Source organism: Balearica regulorum, chromosome 7 (assembly GCF_011004875.1).
Source record: "Balearica regulorum gibbericeps isolate bBalReg1 chromosome 7, bBalReg1.pri, whole genome shotgun sequence".
Lineage (NCBI taxonomy): Eukaryota > Metazoa > Chordata > Aves > Gruiformes > Gruidae > Balearica > Balearica regulorum.
Genome location: NC_046190.1, coordinates 36,626,354 through 36,643,986, shown reverse-complemented (window position 1 = coordinate 36,643,986; position 17,633 = coordinate 36,626,354). Strand labels below are relative to the sequence as shown.

Below are 17,633 nucleotides of genomic sequence, written 5' to 3'. Positions count from 1 at the left end.
AGACAACAGGATGCCTCCCACGGGCTCGCTGCTGTCACTTAGGTGCCATTTCTCACGCTGAAAATGAAGATAGGCAATGCTTCAAGGCACCATCCTCTCCCGTGCTCTCTTATCTTTGCACCTCCCACCTCCTGTTCCCTTACACTCTCCCGATTTCTCATTTATTCCTTTTTTTTTTCTTGCTTTTTACCAGTCACTCAGGTTTTCTTCCTTCCATACCGATTTGCATCCCCCACCCCCGCCAGGGAAACACACCTCGTGCCCCTGCGGTTCCTTTAACTGCAAGGTATTAAGCGCACGTGAGCCAAACCGAGAGCAGATATGCCACAGATGGGTTGTGAAGGTGCAGGAGGTTGGTTTTTTTGCGGGTTTTCCCTCCGGACGATGAACGTGCATTGGGTACCCGGTGCCACTGTATATCCAGAGAGACACGCCGCGCTGCCCCGGGAACCCATGGCGCCTGCCACAGCGTGGCTTGCTTGTTCTCTCGCAGGTGAACATCACGCTGCTGGACATCAACGACAACTATCCCGCATGGAAGGATGAGCCGTACTTCATCAACCTGGTGGAAATGACCCCCCCTAACTCAGATGTCACCACGGTACGTGCAAGGGAAGGCGGCCGTTGTGCTAAAAGCCTCTTCCTTTCACCCAGCTTGGCTGGAGCAGGGTGTCACCTCCAAACCGGTGTCACCTCCAAACCGGTGTCACCTCCAGCCAAGCACCACCTTGCAGAACTCCATTTCAAACGTTACTCCTGAGTATCCTCGCTGCTGCCCGTCCCAGGTGTTTCTCCTCTCTTCTGCTGGGACTTTTTTTTTTCCTCCCCAAATTGTGTGGGTTTTAGCCAAATTCTCCTTTTCTTAGCTTCGCCTGCGACCTCCTTCAAGGACCTCTCAGAAAGACGTTGATTTACAGCCTTTCAAGTCCCTCTGGTGAAATAAAAGAGAAAGAGAGAGGGAGGCTTACACTCCATCACGCCGGGAGAAAAATGACGGGCACGAAACGGAAAATAAATGAGGGAAAAGCAAAGAGAATCCACAAAAATCATATAAGGGGGAAGGCTGCGAAAGAAAAGGAGTTGGAGGGCGGGGGGAAGAAAGGTCTGGCAGCGCAGCCCCAACCAAAGCACGGCAGTTTTCTGCTCAGCGCCTGCTTGAGGTCGTCTTGCCTTTGACATCCCAATTAGTTGCTGGGAAAATAATTATTGTGTCACCGATATCATGTGAATTCAGCCGCGGGGGTCGGGGAAGTTATGAGTGCAATGAAGTTGGAGTTTGGGGTTTTTTTAATGTAAATGTCCCCTGTAATTAAAAATGTCACAGGGAGAACAATAAAGCACAAAATGTCTGGCACGGAGGAGAACTCACCGGTGAATTATTTCCAGCATTTCCGATGTGGCAGCGCAAGTTCCTCAGCGCGTCTCTTTGTCCCATTTATTTTATTTTTCTGAAAGGCGCTTGTTTTCTAGCTGGTTTTATTTAAAAAGAGAAAAGCCCATTTGCTGCGTGCCCGTGTCTCTCTTGCCATGCCATTGCCTCCCAGGCTCGCAGGCCAATTTCGGTGAGATTTAACACCGCAATAGAGGTCTCAAGGGTACAAAATCCCTGCAAGTACCGTGAAAATATACAGCGGCGTGGGGGAAGGAGAACTTCTTGCTGCTGCTGGGGTGGGCAAGCCTGTCATGGGAGCTCAGCCTCGTTATTAGACACCGGTGATTCTACACGGGGACGCACCGTGGGGTTAATTCCTGTCGCTCTCCTTTTAATTTTTGCTGTTTCTCCGTGGCAGGTGGTGGCCGTCGACCCGGACCTGGGGGAGAACGGCACGGTGGTGTACAGCATCCGACCCCCCAACAAGTTCTACAGCCTCAACGGCACCACAGGCAAGATCCGCACCACCGGCGTGCTGCTGGACCGGGAGAACCCCAACGCCCAGGAGGCTCAGCTCATGCGGAGGATCGTGGTGTCGGTCACCGACTGTGAGCTGTCCCATTCCTCTTTGCCACGGCGGTTTGTCCTGTTCTGCTGTAGCTAGAAATCGCTGGGGCTCAGGTTGTGCGAGCGTTGCCCTCCCCTTCCTCCGCTTCCCCTCCCCGATGGTTTTCGAGCTGAACTTTTCTCACCTTGATTTTTCCTTTACGATAAAGCTTTTTTTTTTTTTTTTTCTTGTTTTGACCAGAAGTGCCAAATATGTTTTGGGGTTTAAAAAGATGAGAGGAGGTTAAAACCCGCTGCTAAACCAAACCTGAAACCTTCAACATGCGAGCGCAGTCGTTTCTGTAGCAGCCCTGACAATGAGCCTGGGAGGCAGAAACTCCCCCTCTTCTCAGCCTGGCTCCATCAGTCTCTAGGAAAGCCACTTGAGCCGAGCGGGGAAAAGAGCTGGTCAAGTCACGAAACATCTTTTTCTCTGGAAATAATATCTCAGGGAAACTTTTTTTAGGGAAAAAAAAAAAAATAGAGGGAGATAAAGATAATTTCCCATTATCCAGCTGGTTTCCAGGAGCCAGCAGGCACATATAGCCTTAACTCTGCCCCTGTCTATTTTTCGCATCGCCTCTGCACTGTGCTAAAGTCATCGTCCTATCCGGCCTGCCAGGGATAAGGACAGATTGGAGTTGCTCTTGCTTTTTAGCTGCATGCATGGGTAGCTGTCGGTCTGTCTTGCACGCCTGCTGCCAGGGAGAGTTTTTTTCCCCTGCCAGGGGACTACGCCATTAGTCCGATTAGACAGGTTAATGCTGCGATGGGGCAGCCCCATCCTGCATGACCGTCTGCATAGGGAGCGAGGGCTTCTTTTGGGGGACAGGACTGGAAATGGCTGGAGGTGTTAGCCCTGAAACCCTGTTCTTGGCTTCCACAGGTGGGAGGCCGCCCCTGCGAGCTACCAGCAGCGCCACGGTTTTCGTCAACCTGCTGGACCTGAACGACAACGACCCCACTTTCCAAAACATGCCCTTCGCCGCCGAGATCGCCGAGGGCCTTCCCATGGGCTCCTCCGTCTTCCAGGTGAGCGTGCCCCATCGCTGCCGTGCCCGGGGAGCTGCTGCTGCTATTGCTTCTGTGAAGCAGGCTAGCAATACATGCTCTCCATGCTCTCCATGCATCTTCTAGCAATGCAACTTTGCGGGGGGATGCAGAAGAGGGTTGTGGCATCCCACCCCATGTGCTCGCTTCCAGCATGGGGGGATGCTCTGAGACCCCTTTGGTTCAGCCCAGCATCCCTGGGGGCAAAGAAATGCTCAGAGTTTACGTACTGTGATTTTCATCGTCAGGAGATAAGCGGGCTCCCCCATGCTCACCCCTTCCCTCCGCTTTCCCCACCAGGTAGTGGCCATCGACCTGGACGAGGGTCCGAACGGGCAGGTGACATACCGCATGCAGGTGGGGATGCCCCGCATGGATTTCCTCATCAACAGCACCAGCGGGCTCGTCACCTCCACCGCCGTGCTGGACAGGGAGAGGATCGCCGAGTACTACCTGCGGGTGGTGGCCAGCGACGCCGGCGTGCCATCCAAGAGCTCCACCAGCACCCTGACCGTCAAAGGTGGGTGTGCCGATACCCTTTCCAAACCCTTCCCAGCCACAGAACCCCCTCCGGTCCCAAAACCAGGGGTGACAAGGACACGTCACCGGGGGGGAGATGGGGTTTGTGTAGGAGACACGCTGAGACCCTTATTATGTGGTCTGTCTTTAATTTGATGCATTTCCGCTTAGTGGCTTCACGTGAGCCTAGTGCTGAGGATAAGCATCATCTGGAAATAAACTGACCTGAGATTCTTCTCAGGCCTGGGTTTGGGAAAAGAAGCTTCTGGTCCTGCAGCCCCAGAGCCCTCTGTCGTATGCCAGGAAATACTGAGTTTATATTTAAGCCCCCGATTTTCCTCTGAATGGGGATGGAAAGGAGTCTGTGTTTGCACCAGTTATGTAGGGTTTCTTTGCATATGGGGTGTGATCTGTGTGTATCGGAGGCAACCAAACACAGCCTGCAGCGGTGGGGACTGGTCCTTACAGCTGGTCTGGAGGTACCCCCACCACACAGACAGCAGGGAACAGCAGGCAGAGCATTCCCTGGGGTGCTCAGAGCAGCGGGCAGATGATTTTGGGAGCCCGGTGGACGTCAGCCTGGCATCTGCAGGAGGGGCAGCCCTGGGGGGACACTCAGCTCTGCTCCCCCTTTCAGTTCTGGACGTGAACGATGAGAACCCCACCTTCTTCCCAGCCGTCTACAACGTGTCGCTGCCCGAAAACGTGGCCCGGGATTTTAAAGTGGTCCGGCTCAACTGCACGGATGCTGACGTCGGGCTGAACGCTGAGCTCAGCTACTTCATCACAGGTACGAACCCCTTGCGAAACGCTGCACAAGGGGAGCTTCGGCTGTGCAAAGGAAGAGGCTGCCCCAGACCTTGGCCGGGGTGTTCTGCACATCACCGCTGCCTTTTCCAGCCCCTCCAAACCTTGTGTGGTATCGCCCTCTGCCGAACAGCCCCGCTCGGCTCCCCGCCTTGCTGACCGCTCCGCCGCTGCTCTTTGCCCTGCCCGGGGGTGAACGCTCGCCCCGGAGCATCCCCTGCCCTCTCTCGCTGCTGGGATGCGACCAGGCAAAGCACGAGGATGGCTTCAACGCAGCTGGGGCGGCGTTTGCGTAACGTGCGTTTAGGGCTGGAAGCCTCTCGGGAGTTTTAGGGCGTCTCGTAGCCCGGCGTGGAGGTGGGTTTGGGCGGGCAGGGAGCAGGCAGGCAACGATGCTGCCCAGGCAGTGCCTGGCTCGCGCCGCAGCCGCAGCACCTGCAGCGGGAGGCCGGGGAACCCCCTGGCTGCGCTTTGACTTGCAAACTGCACATGCAGCATTTAGCCCTCAGGAAGAGGGCAAAAATAGAAACGTCACTGAAGAGTCATTTTTCTCACAATAGCAGCCCTGCGTTTCCTCTCACAGCCTCTCTGGCCTCCCCACAAGGTGTGTGTTGTCCCACAGGTACCGCAGGCCACATGCAAAGTGACCCCAGTTTGCTTCCGAAGCATTCAGGAAGTGATCCGGCGTTTATATGATTCAGCTTTTCCTATAACCATCTCTCCCTGCCTGCACCGTGAGGCAGGCACGGCGTTTGGGGTGGCGGAGAGAAGGCGCTCTGCCCGCTTTTGCTGCAGAGAAGCTTTGCCTCGGAGGAGATACGAGCTCGCCCTACGCTTGCCTTGCTGAAAACCATGCTGAGAGCTTGTGATGACTTCCACGGCCGGGCTGACCCCGTGCGCAGGCTGCAGCATCCCCTGCAGCGTGGGCTCTGCTCCCTGCCTCCCGACAACGGGTAACCTGGTCCTTGTTCTTTGCTGCAGGTGGGAACCAGGATGGTAAATTCAGCGTCGGCTTCAGGGATGGGGTGGTCAGGACAGTCGTGAGTCTGGACAGGGAGACCGTGCCATCGTACACACTGATCCTGGAGGCCATCGGTAAGGATTTTCCGCTGTTCCTGTGGGACCGTTGCCACGCAGCCACGTGGGGTGGCCGTGCACGTGCTGAGCTGCCTTGGAAACGGAGCAGAGAGACAGCAACCTTTGAGGTGCTCCGTAAACCGGAGCCTGTGTTTGGTGTTAGCATTTCACAACCCGTGTGCGTTAATATGCCCTGTTTCCACCGTGACTTTTGCAGGCAGTAAATTTGCCCCTCAGGCCCCTCCAGCCCTGGGACTTCCCCTTTTCCCTGGGGAAGGCAAGACCCCCCGTTCCCGAGAGGCTCCGTGCTGTTCGGGGCAGACCTCTGCCCAGCAATGCCAGCACCAGAGCATCGTTCCCCAAACGCCATGCCAGCCCTTGGCTCAGTGGCTGCCGATTAATCCAGAGCCACCTGGCAGAGGCAGAGGGCCTGCGTGCCAAACGTGTCTTGGCTGTCATCCCTAGAGCTTTATAATGATGTGCCTGTTTACAGAAGACTCGGATGTCCTTTTTGAAAGGAGGAATAAGCGGCCTGGTCAGAAATCTCGGGGGCACGGCACTGCAGGTGCCACGGGGTCTGCAGTGGAGATGCTGCACCGGCTGGGCACGCAGGATGAGATCCTGAGCGGTAAAGGGACCGTTCTGCCCCTCGGATGGGTATCGGACTGCCTGTGTTTTCCCGGTCCCCACATCCCACCTGGGTGGGTTTAGTGCTCGCTTGCATCAGGCGTCTTGGGAAAAACAAATCCAACCTGTGCTCCCCGTTGCCTCGTCTGTGGCAAAACCAAGCGCCGTGTTGCCATGTCCTTGTCTACCGAACATCAACTGGTCCTGGTGCTCTATGGCTGTGAGCTGAGCTGGGTCTACAGAAAATTCGTCAGACCCCTGCCCGTCTTCATCTCCCGCATCCCTGACCTCCAGGGTCCCTTCCAGCGTACATCACCCTCTTTGTCTCTGGCACTGCGAACCCTCTGCAATGACCGGTTGCGCTTCCAGCCTCGCCGGGCAGCGGCTCCGTGGCAGAGCTTGGGGGTGGTTTGGCTTTTCCTTTTTCTTTCAAGATAGGCAGAAAAAACCCTCGTGGTTCAGTGTGGGATTTGGAAGCTGCAGAAAAGACAGAGGATTTGTTTAGAAATGTTGGTCCTGTTATTTTCAGCAGCCGAAGGCTGAGCACCACCTGTGCAAGGAGGAGATGGAGGTGACCAAACCTCCCCTTGCCTTTCTCTCCCGCACAGACAACGGCCCCACGGGGAACCGACGCACTGGGACTGCCACCGTGTACGTGACCGTCCTGGATGTCAATGACAACCGACCCATCTTCCTCCAGAGCAGCTACGAAGTCAGCGTCCCCGAGGACATCCCGGCCGCCAGCAGCATAGTGCAGGCACGTGGCTTTCTTCCACCGGGGTCCCTGGGTGGGCGAAGGGGGTTCCCCGCACTCTGGGCCCCGGCACCACGGCTGTGAGCTGCAGGAAGCCAAGGGAGGACGCTTTCTCTCCCCATGGGTGGTCTGTTCCCCCGGGCCAACTCAAGATACGTTCTTGCTTGTGCGCTCCCCTGCTCCTTTGCCTAACGCAGGCTGTGAGCACCGGGGAGGAGACAGCAAAGCGCAAGGGAAAAATAAGGAATTCACCCCGTTTCTGCAGGGGCTGAGAGGAGAAAACCCAAGCCCTGTGTTGGTGAGGCTCCTTTGCCCGTCTGCATCCCCACGTTCTCTCTCTCCTCCCAGCAGAGAAGGGGCTGAGAGCGGAGATCTCAAGGGGGAGGGAGAAGAGTGCATGCAAAGAGGTGCTCTGAGAGCGGGCGGGGGGAAACAGGGGGAGAAAAGGGTTTAGACTTTGCTTTCATTTTTGTTCCTCTTTGAGGGAGCGGTGGGCAGAGCTGAATGGCTCAGTGAGCACCAAATGAATGCGGGCATTCACGCAGCCTCCCAGGGCTTCCAGCATCCCTTCAAACCCAGGGCTCTTCTGGAGCGGGCACCAAAGGCTCTTTGCAGAGGGCCCTGGGAAGGCTCCTCCTGCCTTGAATACCTCTCCCGGCACAGGGAAAGGGGCAGCTTTGTCCCTGGCTCTCACGGGCAGGGTGAGTCACCGGGAGAGAAGAAAGAAGGCTTTCGTTTCTTGCAACAAAGATTTGCTGGGAGTCGAGCTCGGGGCGGCCGGTCCTCAAGCGCGGGCCCTGCAGCTCCTCGTCACCTGTCGTGCCGCGGCACCGCGTGTGTGATGCTCGTAGCACCTTGCCTGTCTCTGGGGTCAGGCGTCTGCCTGCGATCCCTGCACCCGGGGGTGGAGGTGTGCAGGCGGAGAGGAGACTCCCAAAACTGAGCCGGTTTTGCAGATTGAAAGATTGTGAATGGAGGAAACCCGAGTCTGATAGCCAAGTCCTTTTTCTTAGAGCACAAGTCCCGAAAGAGAGGGATGCCCTTGGCAGTCTGTGGCAAAGGAGAGGCGTTATCTGGGGGAAGTTTTGGAAGGTTTCCCCATGCCCTTCTTGCAGCTGCTGTCCTCATTAGCCCCCGTCCAGCCCTCTGCATCCTCTGCTCCAGCCCTGATCAGCAGATTGAGCTGGCTTTAAACAGCCAGGGGCTCAGCGCCGTTCTGCTGCTCGTTTCAACCCAACTTACGTAGCACATTTAGGAGCCATGCGAGCAGCTGAACAGCTGCAGGTCCAAAAGCCAGGCAGCCCAAACCAGGAGGAGAACGGGAATGTCCGAGGCAGAGCTGCACCCCGTGAGGGTCAGGAACCGCGTGAAAGCCAGAGAGATGGGGTTTGGTGCTCGCCGGGCACGGAGACTTCACCCAAAGGGGTGAACTCGATGGCTGAAGGTAGTGTGAGCTGCAGACCTGGAACAATTAAACCACTTTTTCCTATGATTCCTTTAAGCACTTCAGATTACCTGCTGGCTGTTGTACCCTTTCCCAGCAGAAATGAACGGCTCAGCCTTGCGTGGTGGCTTTCCAAGCTGGCAGCGCCTGCGAGCCTCAAAAGACCCCTTTAATGTATTTATAGGCGTGTTTACCTGCTCCCGCTGCTCGTTTATTGAAGCAGGTTTCCAGCAGACAGCTGTAGCGTGCATCCTTCCAAGCATCAACCGCAGCAACCCACGGCTTGTTGCGTGGTGAGGAAGGGGAGCAGGGTGGCACGAGCCTTCCTGCACCTGCTCCGGAGCACATCGTGGGGGACAGTCTCAGCTGAGGATTGCTTTTTGTGGAGCACATTTGCCCCAGGATGCTTCTCTTCAAGGCGATATTTGTTAGGCAGCCAGGTTGCTCTGCTCTCGCCCAGGCTGTTTGTTCAGGTGCCTCACAACTTGCACTATGTTTTCCAAAAGAAATTAAGCAGCAATATTTTTTTGGACTGCCCGGTGATAGCTGCGTGTGGGTGTAGTTCAGATGCTTCCACTTTTCCTGCCAGGAAACAGTAACCTGGAAAGCATTTGGGAATCTGAAATAGCAAAATGTCCTGTCGCCTTGCAGAGCAGCTGCCTGGGAATGAGCTGCTTAAAGGGGCTCTGCCGGGATGCCCAGGGTCCCAGGGGCTGCTGGAGGAGGGAACTGAGCCTGAACCAAAAGCCTGGGAAAGAATAGCGGTGTGGGGAGAGGCAGTTCCCGCAGAGCAGGCTTACATTTTGGTGGATTCCATGATGTCCCGGTCCTGGCTGGTGGGGGAGCTCCTGGGGCAGGCGAGGTGGCTCTGGGACACTGGCCGACTCCTCCTGAAGGTGTTGATGGAGCATCGCAGGGAGCCCAGACGCTTCCAGAGCCTCAGCTGGGGCTCGCTGGCATCCGCCGGGTGATGGGGCATGCACTCGCGGGACCCAGAGCGGGACTGGTCCAGCCCCGCCGGCTTGCAGAGGGTGACAAAGATGAGGAAGGTCGCCAGGATGAGGAAGATGCAGATGAGAGCGATGATGACAGGCAGCGGGTCTGCTTTCTCAGGGGATGCAGTAATGGATGGGATCAGCTCGGTGGTTGAAACCAGAAGCCCGAGGAGAGGCGGGGTGGGAGAGGTCCCGTTGCCAGCATCCTCCGTGCTCATCTTCCTTGTAGTGCACTAGGTGACACAGAGAAGCAACACGGGTGATTACCACCTAGAAGCTGGATAGACAGCCACCCTCTGTGCAACCTGATGGATTTTTGGCTTGCTTTGATGTCCAAGGTCCTCCCGGCCATGTTTTCTGTATCACAGGGTGACAGGAGTCTGTCTGCTTTGCCAGCAGGCAAAGCACAAAGGAAGGAGTCGTATCTGCAAAGCACTGCCCTGAATTGAAGTGCTAAACTACCTGGCAAAGAAATCTAGCGCAGGTGGTAGCACGAACACGCAGTACCACGGCCCCGGTGATGACGCCGGTAGGGAACACACACTCACGTTGCGTGAAGCTTTTCTGGAAGCGATATATAACTGTACACTAGAGAAAAAGCCCAAAATCCTCCCCCCGGGCTGCTGGGGTTTGGTTCTTCTCTAGCCCCCAGAAATGTGGTTTTGCTGAATTGACTATCACTTGGGGGTTTTTGATTATTCCCTCTCCCCTAAAGAAAAGGGATAGTTGGTTGATCCTCTGCCCAGGTGACTCCCCACGGAGCTGCAGTACTGCACTAGCCTTGCCTTTTTCGTTGTTGTTTTTGCAGGGGCCAGATCTAACGCCCTCGCCCTGCCTGTGCTGAAAATCCACTCGGGTTAGGCGCTTTGCTGACCTGGTTTCAGGTTCAGACAGGCTGCAGGTTTCTCAGCCAGATCTGCAAGCAGTGACGCAAACCAGCTTCCCAAAGCCTCATTAGTAAGAACTCTTACCAAACACCTGAGGGTGACTATCCTTTCCTTTCCCCTCCCCAGAGCAGTTTGCACCCATCGTGTTCCCGTGCACCCATTCCCGGCCCCGGAGTCGGCAGGTCCCCAGCTCGGAGACGAGGGCTGGGGAAATACTGCTGTGCCAACCCTCTGCGACACGACAGCTTGGCTTGGCCCTTCGTGCTCTAAGCCTGTATGCTAGAGATAAAGCTTCATTACACTGACCTCCCTCCAGAGATTTGGGAGTTAGAAGAGTGATGGAGAGCTGTTAGATCGGTCTGGGGCCGGGCAACCTCCTGGCAAGTACGGATTTGGATTGAGCCAATTTAAAATTCAGAGTTTAAGGGGGAAAAGGCAGGGCTGCAGGGACTGCCAGGGCCTCTGGGTCTGCTTTTGCAGCCACCACCCCAAAGGCAGGCAGGTTTGTGTAGGCAGCAGCCAGCCATTCACCGGTAAAATATTCAAAAAAGGGGAGAGGAGACATCAGCGAAACGTCTTTCATCGCTACTTGGAAACTATGAGATGCCCCGGCGGAGACAAGCCCGGTGGAAAGTGAGACGCTGCATCAGAAGAGACAAGCGTCGCTCGCCGGCCAAATTAGGCAGGAGGAAACAACCTTAAGCAAACACTGTGAGAGCTGCAGGGCTCGGAGGTTAAGGAGTCCTCAAGCTCGGGTTGTCTGTGCTGCACCGTACCCTCTGTGTGCTCTGGTTTGCCAGGACCCTGCCTCATCCCGGAGGATCCATGCTCTTGCCCTTGCAGGTAATGAGCTGGGATACAGAGGGAAGAAGGTCAGAGGTTTCCGCTAGAGTTGGGTGCCGGGTTTGAGGCCCCTGGGAGATGTGATATATTTCTGGAATACTTTGCATCGCCTGGGCTCGAGCACGTAAAGCTGTGATGCTGGCAGCCTCAGGGCAAGGACTGCATCGGCCTGGTCAGAGCTCGGAGGTTCTGGGGAGATGTGGCCGCTTCCACAGGTCAGAGCCAGGTCTGCGCTCGGAAGATGGGAAATGCAAAAATAGATGGGTCGGCATCAGAGCACTCCTTAGCTCGGCTAAAGCATTTCTTTATCGTGCAGTCTCTCCTTGCCTGGCTCAGCTCCTTCCCCTCCAGGTTTGGGAGCAGAGCATCCCCTGGCAGCCGCCGCCATCCCAAGGACCCCCCTGCTCCGTGGGCGGGCTGCTCCTGTGCGCTGCCCGGGCATGAAAACCAGCAGGCAGGGCTGCTGCTTTCCGCGCGCACCAAAGGCAGCTGGAGTCAAGGTTTCCACGGCTACCTTCATTCTGGCATTTACTGACCGCGCGTGGTTTGGCTTGATGACCTTATACCGTTCCTTAAGAGCGAGCCGGGAGGCACAGGCAATTTCTTCGGGTTGTTTTTTGCTCTGTTGGTGGTGGCCGTAGGGTTTTTCTTTTAAATCCAGCTAACAGCGTTCCTCAGAAACCCGTCAGGAGGGATCGCACTGATGTTTTCCCAGGGTTTTCCAGCCATGCCGCCTTCTTCTCTTGCTTCCCATCCATCCCCTCCTCACACCTAGCTTGGCTGGCAGAGCTGCGGGTTCAGGGAAGGTCCGGGCTACCCCTTGCCTGATCTCTAAATCCTTCCAGGAAAGGAGCTGCTAAAAATCTGGGAAATCTTTGCAGAGTGCACGTGAGCAGTGATTTTTTATAGGGCAAAGAAGTGTTCAACGTATTAACGTGGACAAAGGGGATTCCCTCTCACCTCCTGCCTGAGACAGAGCTACGGTCGTTTTAGCAGAATTTCAGCAAAAAGCAATCAAAACTGGGGTCTTATCAGGAGAAAGGTCAGGGTGTGATAAGATCAGCACTCCCCGTGCCCTGGCTGCAGCAGACATGGGGACGAGGGCTTCCCTCCCACGGGGTGGGAGCTCGGCGCCTTTCCTGAAGCGTGGCAACGGACCGGTTGCCCATACTGGCCAAGCTGCTTGCCTGCATCCCTGTTAGTAGCATCACCCCTTCCCAGCATCGCTGTCCCACCAAGCCCCACGTTGTGCAGTCCAGCTGGGTTAATAACAGGCTTGCCCAGCCTGGAGAAACCCCCCGGAAGGGTTATCCTTGGCTGCCAGCTCTGACATGAGACGTCCCCACGAGTGCTCGGGACCTAGCACTGGGTACGAGGCAGCTGTGGATCAGAGGGAAAGAAGAGAAATTGCAAAAAAAGCCAAATGCTCCTGAGGAAGGTGGAAAGGAAGAAGAAACACCTCTTGTGCGTGAGCAGAAGGGAGCGTTACTCTGCCCAGCACCAGGCGCTGCCTGCCTGGCCTGGCACAGCTGGCTAGTTTGGCAGGAATTTTTCCATATGCTCTCCCTCCCTTTTCTCAAACTCCTGCAAAGAAAAGGCTGCTTTCAGGCACTTCTTTGCCTGTAATACAGCTCAGATGAAAAGCAGCAATCTTTCCCCTCCCCATCTTGCTTAGCGACGCTTTCCTGGAGCTCCCCAGCTTTTCCCAATGCGCTAAGTCTTTCCACTGGCTTGCAGGAGGGGGTAACGCTGGAGGGTACCAAACACCCAGCTTAACGACCCGGCTCGTTGGGTGCCACAAGCACCCAAAGGGTGTAAGTGATGCTGCACCCCATCACCCTTGCTGTTAAGCAGCAGCGCTGCACCCGCAGGACTTTCCCCCCCTCTCCCATCACCAGGACAGACAAAGCAACGCGACGGGGAAGGGACGCCTGACTTCAAACTCGCCCCAAACTTGGCATCTCCCCTCCCCATCCCGTCTGCAGCCCTTTCCCTGAGCGGCTGCAGGGCCGAGGGCAGCAGCTCTGCAGCTGGGGACGGCGGCATGTCCCTGGCCCGCCTCGCTCGCCCCTCGGGCTTAGCCTGAGCGGCCGGTGGTGGCTTTGCCGCGGGGGTTTGGGGTCCCTACCTCTCAGCGGGCGGCCGAGCCCGGGCTTTGCCTCCCGCACGCCTGCCTTGCCGCCTCTCCCGCCGCGCTCTGCGGGCTGCCGGCCCCCTCCTCCCTTTTGGAGGGTAAGGGAGGATGGGAGAGAGATGGCAGCCCAGCTGGGGATGGCCCGAGCGCACAAAGCCAAAGGGGCTCCCGAGCCCCTTCCCGAGCTTTGCCAGCGCAGCGGTGTCCCGGGGCCGTGCCCCGCTGGGGAGAGGGGACGAGCCCCCCCCCCCGGGACGTGTTTCTCCAGGCTTTGCCCCTGCGGGAAGGCTGAATGGTACGGTCGTGGGCTGAGCCCCCCGCGCCAGGGAGGGGGCGGCAAGCTGCCCTCCGCACGCCTGCTCCCCCTTTTCCCAGCAACCCTGCGCAAAGCCGCCTGCTTTTTTCCCCATCCTTTTATTCCCCCTGCTTCCTCCTCCTTTTCTGACCCCTTTCCAGTAGCTGGGGGTGTTTGAAAGGTGGTTTGCAGAAGGCTGGCTCTGCCCGCAGCCCTCTCCCTCTCTGCCAAGGGCATAAAGCGGGCTGGAGGCACCGGGGTTCGGCTGCACAAGGTGCTTTGCACTTGCAGCAGAAAGAGCTTTTCTCCCACCAGTTGCGCTCACGTTAAATTGTTTTCCCAATTTTGGGACAGTCTGTCAAAGCGTCCCATCTCCTCTGGGACCTCGGTGGGTGGAACCAGCAGCAACTGAGCTTCTTCCCAGCAGCAGGAGCATGCATTGGTTTAATGCAAACTACTTTTTTTTTTTTTTTTTTTTAATACAAACCAAACACCTGGGCTGACCCATTTCATCTGGTTTATGTGCCGGATCTGCCTGCAGCAAATGCTTGGGTGAGCTGAGAAAAGGGTGGCTAAGGGGGTGTTTGCAGGGTACGGATTGCTGCTCCCATGCAGTGCTCTTCATATTGAAAGTCTTCCATTTGCTCGCCTTAAAATGCATTTTCCTGGGCGCAGTGGAGCAGGGAACGGCACAAAAAGCTGCAAAGATTTGTCTCTGTCCCTTAGGCTTCTCTCCCACCGTTGCCGCCCTGGCACGGTGTTTTGGCTGACGGGACAGCTTTTCCCAGGAGGCAGCCGGTGTGTGCAGCAGGCTGGGCTCGCCGTGCCAAGGCAGCCGGTCTGCCCGGGCATCGCTGACCTGCTGGTGCGGGACACATCCATCAGACGGGAGAGGAGACAGGCCAGCTCCTGCCCAGAAATGGCCTTGGGGAGCCCTGGGGGCGGAAGAGCTGGTGTGGATGCAATGGCAGCGTGCAGAGGGAGAGCTCTCTGCTGGGAAAGGAGGGTGCTGGCTCCGTGGTGAAACGCGGAGCAAGGCACAAGGTTGCGTCCAGCCATAAGCAAGATGTGAGCCGCTCTGGGACAGAGAAAAACAGCGTGTGTGGCACACAGGGTGGGAAATCCAGATAGTTTGCAAGTGCAAGGTCAGCATTTTCTAAGACTCCTGCTGCCGTGGGCTTATTTGGTGGAAGGGAACAAGAGCAGTTCAAGGCATCTCAAAACTGTGTTTTTGGAAGAGCACCTGAGAGTCCTGCAAGCGTTGTGCGGGGCTGTGGGTGAAAGCCAGCCCCAGGGCTTTTTAAAGCTGAGCCCCTGTAAATGGCTTTGCTGTTCCCGCTGCACATGTGTCCTTTGCAGCAGCCCCTCCTCTTCGCGGTGCACGGCTGGGCGCAAACCCCCACCTGCCTGGGGAGAGGAAACCGCTGGGTACCATTTGTAGGCAGAAGAGGCCTTGTGGGGGGAAGCAGGCAGAGAATAAAGGCTAAAGCATTCCCTGTGTCCTCGCCCCGGTGATTTGCAAGCGGCCAGCGCTGCAGTCGTGGTTTGGATGCTTCGTGGGAAGCGGTTTCTGTGGAGAGGAGGTGCAGCGGCTCAGGGCCAGCTGGGGAGGAAGCCCCCAGCCCTGCTGTCCCTCGCCAGGTCCCGCTTCCCGGCTGCCGCGGCCGGCGGGCTGCTGGCTGGGTTTGCAGGGAAAGCACTGCAGTGTTGTTCAGCGACACCAGAGGGGACCCGTGTCTTGGGTTTCCTGGGGTGGACGGCTTCTTCGGTAAGCGCATGGACCGTCACAGCCGAGGGGTGCTCCCACCCACTGCTCGGGGTCTTGCAAGGGCTCAGACCAGCGCCCAGCGTGCGCTAGGCTGGGGGCATTCACGTTTCTTCCGGTACTTTTCTCACAAAGGTGAAAGCCACGGACGCGGATGAAGGCGTTAACGGGAGAGTGTGGTACAGGATTGTCAAGGGTAAGTTCAGGTGCCCCTTTGTGCATCGGTGCGTTTGTGCCAGGCTCTGGCCAGCCGCGTGTACAGCCTCATCGCTCCCTCCGTCCTTTTGCGCTTTGCAGCCCACAGGAACGTTTCCCCACCCCTGAGAGAAATTCAGCGTTAGGGTTAATTGCGGGGGGATGATTTGTCATTGATGGACACCTAGATGCCGTAGCTCCTGGCTTGACCAGGACCAGTCCCTGGTGTAGCTGAAGGTGGTGGGGGGCTTGGGTTTTTGCTCAATAATCTGCCTGTGCCACAGCTCCCCGGGGAAGGCTCGGCATGTCACCAGGACTGATGCGGCGGTGATGGGCAACATCCATCTCTCTTTTCCCCTCTGCCAGGAAACGAGCACAACAATTTCCGCATCAATCCCAGCACCGGGCTGGTGATGCGAGGCGTGCGGCACCTGGACAGGGAACAAAACTCCTCGCACGTCCTGGAGGTGGAGGCCTACAACACGGAGCAGGGACCCATGAGGAGCTCCGTGCGGGTAAGGACCTCACGGCCGCTGAAGGGTGGGCAGGAGGGCCGGCTGGCGGCGGAGTGCATCCAAAATATTTGGGATACTTCATTAGAGGGCAATCATTTCCAGCCTTTGCAGGCGTGCAGGAAGTTTGAGAGATCTGGCATGGAAATGCTGACGGAAATTCTCCGGTGGCTGCCCGTGGGTGGAGAAGAGCTTGTTGGGGTGGTTTTTTTGTTGGGTTTTTTTTTTTTTTCCTGTGACATTTCAGTGTGATGAAGCTGCTAAGTGGTGTGGCAGTCGCTGTCAGAGGGGGTCCCACGAGATGTGGCTCTGCTGCCGGGAGGAAGAGCTGAGCCATAGCCTGTTGGCAACCATGTCTCCTGGCCGAGAACCTATTTAAATAAGCCAGGACCCAGTGACAATAATCTTCAGCAGCGATACACCGGCTTCCCACAGTTCCCCCAAACCCAGCCCTCCGGTTCCGTCTATTTTTAGACCCACCGAGTTCATGGTGGGCTCTGGCTGAGCACGACCTGCCCGCAGCACCAGCAGCAAGCAGAAAAAACCGGGAGGAGAAAGGATGTTCCCTGGGGAAACAGCAGCTCGACCCGCTGAACTTTGAGGAAAATTTCCCACCGAGTCAGCAGGCGTTTCTCCGTTGCAGGGTCTCTAACTGCAAGATTTCCAGCAGGGCATCCCAAAACACGGAGGAATTAATCTACAGACTACAACCACCACTGGCCAGGGAAGGACTGAGTCACTCTGACCACAGGGCTCATTTAAATCTGTGATGTTCAACTCTGCGTTCGCTCTCCCTCACGTGGGAGCTGTAGCAGAGATAACATTTCTCCCGTGCAGCAGATGAGCGCCGTGAAGGATATGTTTCCTCTCGCAAGTGTAAGCAGCTGGTGAGGCTTCACGAGCCTGCCCGGCTCACCCATGGTTTCTCGGGGGGCTTTCACAGGTGATCGTCTACGTGGAAGATGTCAACGACGAGGTGCCGGTGTTCACCCAGCGGCAGTACAACCGCCTGGGGCTGCGGGAGACAGCAGGGATAGGGACTTCGGTGGCGGTGGTCCGCGCCACCGACCGAGACACAGGTAGGAAGCCAGGAGCGAGCTTACAGAAACACCAAGTTTGGGGGGAAAGCGGTGAAATCAGCCATTGCATGGATCCTGGCTTGGCTGGGCTGAAATTTCCACGTGGGATGGGTTCTGCTCCGTGGTCGGGGTCGGCGTCGGCGGTGCCTGCTTCTTTGGGTTGCTTGGTCCAACCGGCACCATTGTTCCTCCTCCTGCCGCAGGGAATGGCGGTCTGGTGAACTACAAAATCCTGTCGGGCGCCGAAGGGAAATTTGAGATTGATGAAAGCACGGGCCTCATCACAACGATCGAGTACCTGGACTACGAGACCAAAACCAGCTACCTGATGAACGTCTCTGCCACGGACCAGGCACCTCCCAACAACCAGGGATTTTGCAGCGTGTACGTCAGCCTGCTGAACGAGCTGGACGAGGCCGTACAGTTCTCCAACAGCAGCTACGAGGCTGTGATCATGGAGAACATCCCCCTGGGCTCTGAGGTGCTCCGGGTCCAGGCCCGCTCCATCGACAACCTCAACCAGATCACTTACAAGTTCGACCCCAACACCAACACCCAGGCACTCTCCCTCTTCAAGATCAACGGGATGACTGTAAGTAGCCACAGCACGGTCCCTCCTGGCTTGTTTGTCCACTGTGGATTTTGATATTGGTGGCCAACACAGCTGTCGTT

General features: G+C 56.8%; 2 protein-coding genes across 2 annotated transcripts in view; one reads left to right on the top strand and one right to left on the bottom strand.

Moving 5' to 3' along the window:
- CDH23 (cadherin related 23) overlaps window positions 1-17,633 on the top strand; it is a 207,754-nt gene that overhangs the window by 150,230 nt on the left and 39,891 nt on the right. The window contains exons 21-31 of the mRNA XM_075758935.1: window positions 494-601; window positions 1,791-1,980; window positions 2,865-3,010; window positions 3,329-3,548; window positions 4,185-4,337; window positions 5,336-5,449; window positions 6,667-6,815; window positions 15,311-15,371; window positions 15,737-15,885; window positions 16,826-16,961; window positions 17,165-17,553. Coding sequence (XP_075615050.1) covers window positions 494-601; window positions 1,791-1,980; window positions 2,865-3,010; window positions 3,329-3,548; window positions 4,185-4,337; window positions 5,336-5,449; window positions 6,667-6,815; window positions 15,311-15,371; window positions 15,737-15,885; window positions 16,826-16,961; window positions 17,165-17,553 — 1,815 coding nt within the window. The remainder of the gene's footprint in view (window positions 1-493; window positions 602-1,790; window positions 1,981-2,864; window positions 3,011-3,328; window positions 3,549-4,184; window positions 4,338-5,335; window positions 5,450-6,666; window positions 6,816-15,310; window positions 15,372-15,736; window positions 15,886-16,825; window positions 16,962-17,164; window positions 17,554-17,633) is intronic.
- Window positions 7,950-13,162, bottom strand: C7H10orf105 (chromosome 7 C10orf105 homolog). The gene is made up of 2 exons (XM_075758937.1): window positions 13,110-13,162; window positions 7,950-9,484 (listed from the first exon to the last, which is right to left on the bottom strand). The coding sequence occupies exon 2, from the start codon at window positions 9,467-9,469 to the stop codon at window positions 9,053-9,055; it is 417 nt and encodes a 138-aa protein (XP_075615052.1). The 5' UTR covers window positions 9,470-9,484; window positions 13,110-13,162; the 3' UTR covers window positions 7,950-9,052.